This window comes from Sinocyclocheilus grahami, unplaced genomic scaffold, assembly GCF_001515645.1.
Source record: "Sinocyclocheilus grahami isolate Dianchi unplaced genomic scaffold, SAMN03320097.WGS_v1.1 scaffold118.1, whole genome shotgun sequence".
Classification (NCBI taxonomy): Eukaryota; Metazoa; Chordata; class Actinopteri; order Cypriniformes; family Cyprinidae; genus Sinocyclocheilus; species Sinocyclocheilus grahami.
The window spans coordinates 899,026-907,819 of record NW_015505297.1 but is presented as its reverse complement, the minus strand read 5'-3'; the positions used below and the strand labels follow the sequence as shown (position 1 = coordinate 907,819).

The following is an 8,794-nucleotide window of genomic DNA, read 5'->3' as shown; positions in this document are numbered from 1 at the left end:
CGAGATGTCTGCCAGGCAGCCTGAGATCCGTGCAGCTACCGTTGGATCATCTGGTTGAAATGAAAGATAGAGCTGTGTGTCATCAGCATAGCAATGGTAGGAGAAGCCATGTGCCTGTATGATGGGACATCATACAGGCACAATAGACGAATATTAGCAATTCGTCACAGAGCCAAACAATATGTGTTTCTAATTTATTTTTTAATAAAAAAAATTTTTTTTTTAAACGATAAACAAACAATTCGTCACAGAGCAAACATTTCAAGGGTCACTTTACCCTTATTGGTTTATCATCAAAGAATGCGTAATATTAACACCTCACCATCTAGGCTATTTCCAGTGTCACTATTCATAGGTAAAGGATTTTTCAGACCACTTCTGAAGTAGCACGCAGGCGGCGATATCACGTGATAGGAACCCGTTCTTTTTCTCAGCTCAATCATAGTCGCTGATCATTTAAACATTTGATAGCGATTTCAGAGGACAGTTGCCATTTGTTTGTAAGGTTCCACTCAACAAAATGATCATTTTCAAAATAATTTATTTTAAAGTATACAGGTGTCTCCAGTAAGACAAAAACTATCCTGCGATTTGAACCCGGCTGAATGGAGGATTGGGTTTTCTGAGCCGCCAAGCGCCCCCTATAGAGAGATGACTTTTGGGTTACAGTAAACATGCATTGTCCAGCTCTTAATTGTTGAACTTACACGCACTGAATGGGGGTTTCACATGAATATCCGCCCACTGAAGCGCGACAAACATTCTGCACGTTCCACATGCGCCGCAGGTGCGCTGCGCTCGGACCCTCACACAGAGCGATTATAAAGCCCACCTACAGCCCCCGTCTGCTGCCTGTGGCATTCTTTACCCGTCTCCGGAGGGACGATCCCGTGGCATTAGATATTAGGCTACTTTGGAAAAACTTTCGTTGATTTGAATGCAACGAGCTCAAGACAAAATGCCATTTCTTCAGCACGCACTGGACTCGCAGTTGGAGAGTTTGGCTTTAGAGCAAGTGGTTCCGGCTCTGTTGGACCGAGGCTTTTTTTACGTGGATCATTTTCTGGGGGACATCGCGGGCCACATGGTTCTGGGTCAGGTCAAGCGCATGCACTCCTGTGGGCTTCTCAACGACGGCCAGCTGGCCAGAAGAAGCGATGGAGTTTGCAGGAGAAGCATCAGAGGAGATCAAATCACATGGGTTAACGGGACCGAGAGGGGCTCGGAGGCTGTCAACTTCTTATTAACACTCATAGACAAACTCATTTCTCTGTGTGTGGGTCGACTGGGCAAAAGTATTCGCGCAAGGTCAAAGGTAAGCTTGACTGCACTTCGAAGTGCCAAGAATGTATCGAATGAATCACGTAATTAATTGATGAAACGTTTTTATAGTAGCCTAACTTTAATTAATAACACTAACGACTTGATACAATTCTCATCAGATCATAAATGTATTTTCAGTTAGAAGTGTTATGAAACTTTGATTCATATTGTCATATATTTTTATTTGTGGCATGTATTTTTAAGATTTTTATATGTGTATGACTTTTATAGTCTATACTCGCTGGTTTACTTTCCTTAAAAGTAAATTAGTCCTTAATGAATGTACAGTTCACAAGGTAATACAAAAACAAATAGCCTTTTTTTTCTTATGAAAATATACCAAGCATTAAAATCTTTGCTAACGACTTATTTTATTTAATAATAATAGTATTACAGTTACTTTATATATATATATATATATATACATACACACACTGCTGTTCAAAAGTTTGGGATCAGTAAGACTTGTAATGTTTTTCAAAGAAGCCTCTTATGCTCATCAAGGCTGCATTTATTTGATCAAAAATACAGAAAAAAACAGTAATCTTGCAAAATGTTAGTACAATATAAAATAATGGTTTCTATTTTAATATCCTTTAAAATATAATTTATTCCTGTGATGCAAAGCTTATTTTCCATCAGCCATTACTCCAGTATGTAAAGTGTCACATGATCCTTCAGAAATCATTCTAATATGCTGATTTATTATTAGAATTATCAATGTTGGCAACAGTTGTGTTTTTTTGGAAACGGCAGTACTTTTTTCAGGATTCTTTGAAGAATAAAAAGTTAAAAGGAACAGCATTTATTCAAAACATAAATCTTTTCTAACAATATAAATCTATGCTATCACTTAACAATTTAACAAATCCTTGTTGAATAAAAGTTTTAATTTAAAGTTCAAGTTTAAGGTTTAAGTTTAATTTTTTAACATTTTATTCATCAAAGAATCCTGAAAAAAAGTATCACAGGTTCCAAAAAATATTAAGCAGCACAACATTTTCCAGCACTGATAATAAATCAGAATATTCGAGTGATTTCTGAAGAATCATGTGACACTGAAGACTGGAGTAATGATGCTGAACATTCAGCTTTGCATCACAGGAATAAATTAGATTTGAATGTATATTAAAATAGAAAAACGTTATTTTACATCATAATAATATTTCACAATATTACCTTTTTTCCTGCATTTTTCATCAAATAAATACAGCCTTGATGAGCATAAGAAACTCCTGTAAAAAACATAAAAAATCGTTCTGATCCTAAACTTTTGACCAGTGGTGTATGTATATATATATATATATATAACATATAACATAACAAATATACAGTATATAAGCTTATATATGCATGCTACTGTTCAAGGGTTTGGGGTCAGTAAGGTTTTTTTTTAAGACACATTTTAAATGAACTGTTCTCTATTTTAATATATTTTAAAACATGATTTATTTCTGTGATGAAAAGCTGAATTTTCAACAGCTATTACTGCGTCTTTAAAAAATCGTTCTGATCCTAAACTTTTGACCAGTGGTGTATGTATATATATATATATATATATATAACATATAACATAACAAATATACAGTATATAAGCTTATATATGCATGCTACTGTTCAAGGGTTTGGGGTCAGTAAGGTTTTTTTTTAAGACACATTTTAAATGAACTGTTCTCTATTTTAATATATTTTAAAACATGATTTATTTCTGTGATGAAAAGCTGAATTTTCAACAGCTATTACTGCGTCTTCAGTGTCACATGATCCTTCAGAAATCATCTTAATATGCTAATTTGTTGCTTAAGAAACATCATGATCAATGTTAAAACGTTGTGCTGCTTATTTTTTTTGGTGTGAAAACCGTAATATTTCTTTTCAAGATTCTTTAAAAAGTTTTAAAGAACAGCATTTACTTGAAATAGAAATCTTTTGTAAGATTATAAATGTCTTTACTTTCACTTTCAATCAATTTAAAGCATCCTTGCTAAATAAAATGATAAAATTCTTAAAAATCTTACTGACCCAAAAGTTTTGAAACGGTAGTGTATAGCCTACACAAGTATACATGATGAACATTATATTACAACTTGTTGATTATTTATGTGTTTTTTAATGATTTCAGAGTACTTTGTTCATCTGGGTGAATACAGGTTCTCACTCCATTAAGCATTAGTTTCTGTCTTTGTTTGGCTCTTTGTTTAGAGCAGTTACAGTAGAGTGATTTGGCACACAGTCTTTACTGTGCCTGGTGATGAATGGCAGAGATAGGCTTTCAGTTTCTGCTGTTGCGAACACTACGTGACTCCTCTCACTGCACTGCTGTACTCTGGGTTACAGGATTTTATAAACATTATCAAGGATTCAGATAGCCGAATATAAGCAAATACATTGAATATTCTTTTAATATAATACTAAAACACTTTTTTTTGTCTGTCATCTGTTCCAAAACCTTACTGACGTCATAATCCCCAATAACAAAATGACAGCCGTGATAGTACAAAAAATTAAAAAGGAAAAATAAGCACTTCAAGAATAAAATGCATTAAACAGGGTTTAATAAATGTATTGATTTAGTGCAATTATTATTCTTATAAAGAGTATTAACATTTCTTAAATCAGTGTTTTGAAATGGTTAAGTGTGCTGAATCAGAGCTCTGGATTGTGTACGCTATGATAGTTGGCCGTCACAACTGAAGTCTGTGTGGTGCTGTAGACTCACGTTCAACACGTAGCACTGTCATTAAACCCTCAGCGCACTGGCTGCTGGCCAAGCTTGCTCTCTTTAGCCACGCATGTACACACACACTCGCGCACGCACACACTTCCTCCTGCTCTCTGTGCAGCTGCATGTTTACATTGCGCTATGACGGCAAACTTTCGTATGTACTCTTGTTGTGGGAATGTGTTCATGATAAAGACTCGTCTGCAGAAATGTAAACATGGGCATTGGTGACTGTTACCCCCACTATGTGAGGGTTGGGAGGGGTTAACCGGGATCTGCTGAGAAGAGAAATAAAGTGCTTTGTTTTGAACATTATAATAGTATTTTGTAATAGTAGATCTGAGATTTTGTATTAATAATCATACCAAGATGGAGTCGATGCTTTCGGCCTACTTTAAAGGTGACATATCATGAAAATCTGACTTTTTCCGGTTTTAAAGGGGTCATATGATGCGATTTCAAGTTTTCCTTTCTCTTTGGAGTGTTACAAGCTGATTGTGCATAGATAAGATCCCTGAAGTTGCAAAGACTAAAGTCTCAAAACCAAAGAGATATTCTTTATCAAAGTTAAGACTCTGTCACACCCCCCATATCACTCGCGTTGACGGCGCTGCCATTCTGTTTACGCAAGCTACAACGGCATACCAGTTCTAATGCCATGGCTAAAGTTCGAGCAAAGCATGCAAACTGTTTTATTGTTAGCAGCACAGACGAGCACAGAACACTATTTAGAGTCCCAGCCTCAGAGGAGACAAGAGAGCAGTGGATTTATTTGTTTACCGTATATGTTTTATTAACTACTGAAACAAAACTTTAGAAACCATTTCAGGTTTAAAGTCAACTTTATTTTTAGACAAACATTTGAAATTAGAAGAACTTTTTTCAGCTCTGTGTAAAATGTCTTGGCACTAAAACAAATAGATTCGATTAGAAATATATAAATTTTATGATAGTAAAGCTGTGAGCAGAATGTCCATATAGACAATTAGATTCTTGTTACTTTTTTTGCAAGCATCTGAAAAAACAAGTGCATCAGATTTCGCTCCCTTTGTGACGTGGAAAAGGGATCTTATTATAATATCACTCACGTTGACGGCGCTGCCATTCTGTTTTCGCAAGCTACAACGGCATACCAGTTCTAATGCCATGGCTAAAGTTCGAGCAAAGCATGCAAACTGTTTTATTGTTAGCAGCACAGACGAGCACAGAACACTATTTAGAGTCCCAGCCTCAGAGGAGACAAGAGAGCAGTGGATTTATTTGTTTACCGTATATGTTTTATTAACTACTGAAACAAAACTTTAGAAACCATTTCAGGTTTAAAGTCAACTTTATTTTTAGACAAACATTTGAAATTAGAAGAACTTTTTTCAGCTCTGTGTAAAATGTCTTGGCACTAAAACAAATAGATTCGATTAGAAATATATAAATTTTATGATAGTAAAGCTGTGAGCAGAATGTCCATATAGACAATTAGATTCTTGTTACTTGTTCAAGAGGAGAAATGCCTTAAGAAATTTCTCTTGTCAATAATTTGTAGCAAGACTTAAGAGTATCTTATAAGTATGACATGTATTTTTTTAAATGACAATCAATCATTATGTTTACCTGGAAATAGGCTTTTCTGGGATAAGATGTAAAGTAAAATATCTATCAAGCTAATTTTATGATAGTAAAGCTGTGAGCAGAATGTCCATATAGACAATTAGATTCTTGTTACTTGTTCAAGAGGAGAAATGCCTTAAGAAATTTCTCTTGTCAATAATTTGTAGCAAGACTTAGAGTATCTTATAAGTATGACATGTATTTTTTTAAATGACAATCAATCATTATGTTTACCTGGAAATAGGCTTTTCTGGGATAAGATGTAAAGTAAAATATCTATCAAGCTTAGGTTCACGTGTCTTCTTTTTCAGGCGATGGTGGCTTGTTATCCAGGAAATGGAGCAGGATATGTGAAACATGTAGATAACCCTAATGCAGACGGCCGCTGCGTCACCTGTATTTACTATCTGAATAAAAACTGGAATGCCAAGGTAGACTTTTCAGTAGTTTATTTCAAATGTCATTTCCAAAATATTTATTGTTCAGTGTTAATTAATCAAATGTCACTGCATGTTTTTAGGAGCATGGCGGATTGCTAAGGATATTTCCTGAAGGAAAACCTTTCGTAGCCGACATCGAGCCTTTGTTTGATCGACTTCTGATTTTCTGGTCAGATCGTAGGAACCCTCATGAAGTTCAACCGTCGTATGCTACAAGGTTAGTATTAGCTTTCATGTTATAGAACTATATGTCAATATGATTTCATGGCAGCTTTGCTAAAGTGTGTTTTGTGCCACAGGTATGCAATCACTGTGTGGTACTTTGATTCAGAGGAAAGAGCTGAAGCAAAAAGAAAATTTAGAGATCTGACAGGTTGGTTCAGCCAAAATCATCAGTATCAGTGTGTTTTTTTGAAGTCTAATTCTAAATATCTAATTGTTTAAACCTTTATATTTCAGCCAACTCACAGGAGGGTTCATCACCTTAACAGAAATACACTGGCCTGTCACCTCAGAGAGGATTTCTTTTGTCTGCCGTCTTATTTCTTAGCTTTTTTTTTCTATTTTTACATTGCTTGTTGCACTAATGGTACCTCTTCCCGCACTTAGTATTTGTGATTTACTACGTTTGAATCCGGTTCTTCAAATAAGTGAAGAGTCGTTTGAGTAACCCGCTGCTAATGTAAAGACAATTTTGTGAAAAATGTGAGAATATTAAAACTGATTAATGGATTATTAGATGTTTATTATAATTAAATTCTTCTTTTAAAAAAACTTTTCAGAGCTATATTGTCTAGATGTGTAAAAATAAAATGAAAAATAGATAAGAAGCATATATATATATATATATATAATATACTGTGCATCCCTAAAAACTGAATTAGAAATGTGATTTTTAATTCAATAAACATGTAGAAACCATTTATTTGAAAATAATAAAAATATAATACTAAATAAAAAATTTATATTTAAAATGAATAATTTTAGCGGAACACAAAGTCAACTACAGCACTGAATATATAACAATGAATTCTTCAGAGATTCGCCACAAAAAGTTCTTAAAGGGGTGGTTCACTGGTTTTTTTCTAGGCTTGATTGTGTTTATGGGGTGCAGTCTTACATGTGTTAATGCTTCTTTTTTTTAAAAACGCATTATTTTTCACATAATTTACCTTTATTCCACACCTCTTTGTCCCTTCTCCTCTGAATGCACTGATCATGTCCTGCTTTTATGAAGCCCCTCCTTCAGAAATACACATGGGCTCTGATTGATTAGCTGGCCCAGTGTGTTGTGATTGGCTAAACCGCCTCTAGCGTGCGTCTAAACGACCCGCCCCTCAACATAGCAGCATGTGCTCTGGTTGTATTGTAAACAATGATGTCGTCTATAAGGCCTTTCGCATCGCGGGAACCTTTTCCTAGTACCAGAACTAATTGTGGAACTACCCACTTTTTGGCGTTTTCGCACCGCCGGAACTGGGTGCGATTTTAGTACCGGACTGCCTTTTTCGAAACCAAATTAGCTCCAACTCCGGAGCAGGGTCTAACCAGCACAACTGGTACTAAACGTGACGCAAGTAGACATTGATTGGCCAAACGCGTATGAAAACGCCCTCACCCGCCATGATTTAAAACCCCGTGTAAACATAGTGTCAACTTATTTCGCAAGTATGGAGAACAGCGATAGATGGACGGACGCTGAAGTGCAGGCACTTGTAGCAAATGTAGCACTGCCAGTTGTCGTTGGAGATTCTTAATCCTCCTTTCAATCGCTTTACGTATACGTCGACTTTCCATGTCCATTATTGTGAAACCCGCGAGACAACAAAAACACAGCTCCGATCACAGCGTCCTCCATCCTCCTGTTGTTAATGTTGTTCTTTGTTTCTGTTGTTGAATGCCGCGCACAAATGACGCTGCTGTCGACAGGCTTACATCACTTCTTAGTACACACTATTGGTGCGAATGCAACCCTTTAAATAGCACTGGGAAATAGTTCGCGCAAAATCGTCCCAGTACTTTAGTACTGTACATTTAGTTCTGGAACTAAAGCGGCGCGAAAGGCACCTGTTAGCTTTTAATATACGGTTTTATCCTGATTAAAGCTTTAATACAGTTCGGCAACCGCATAGCTATAGTATGTGAAAATAAGTGTATTCACTGAGCTGAGGATCTGAATGAGAGAGAGAGAGCGAGATGCAGAGCAGGGCGAGGCCAGGAACAGGATGAGAACGCTGCTTTAGAACATTAATTTTGAAACTTGTGAATCCATTAGAATCGTTAGAAGACAGAATCGCGATTCATATATGAATAGATTTTTACGTGCACCTGTAGTTTTCTCTTCCTCTTCTCTAAAGCAGTGCAGCGTGGCCTCGCCCCCTTTGCTGCGTGTTCCTGGAGGCGGGGTTTATGTAAAATTCTGGGTTCTTGATGTAACGGACCTGGGAAGTAACTCGTTGTAGTCCCTTACCAGTCGTTTTTGTAGGCATTAAACTGCCAGAATTTTAAAAGACGATATCTCCGTTTGCATTGAACTTTCAGCTTTGTAACTTTGCAGATATTGTTTATGATCAAACAGCAACATTACACCCCAACTAACATTAAAAAAGTGAAATCGCAATCAACCACCCCTTTAAGTAAGACTTAAAAATCAAATGCCTCCTCAGAAACATAAATCTTGTATGCAAGTACTCTCACATCTAAT

General features: G+C 36.1%; 1 protein-coding gene across 1 annotated transcript; it reads left to right on the top strand.

Annotated features, from left to right (window-relative positions):
• The first annotated feature begins 607 nt into the window (after positions 1 to 607).
• LOC107589684 (egl nine homolog 3-like) lies at positions 608 to 6,868 on the top strand. Its single transcript, XM_016278185.1, has 5 exons — positions 608 to 1,315; positions 5,962 to 6,081; positions 6,171 to 6,307; positions 6,390 to 6,463; positions 6,550 to 6,868. Exons 1-5 carry the CDS (start codon positions 938 to 940, stop codon positions 6,576 to 6,578), a joined length of 738 nt encoding a protein of 245 aa, XP_016133671.1. The 5' UTR covers positions 608 to 937; the 3' UTR covers positions 6,579 to 6,868.
• The last annotated feature ends 1,926 nt before the right edge of the window (positions 6,869 to 8,794 follow it).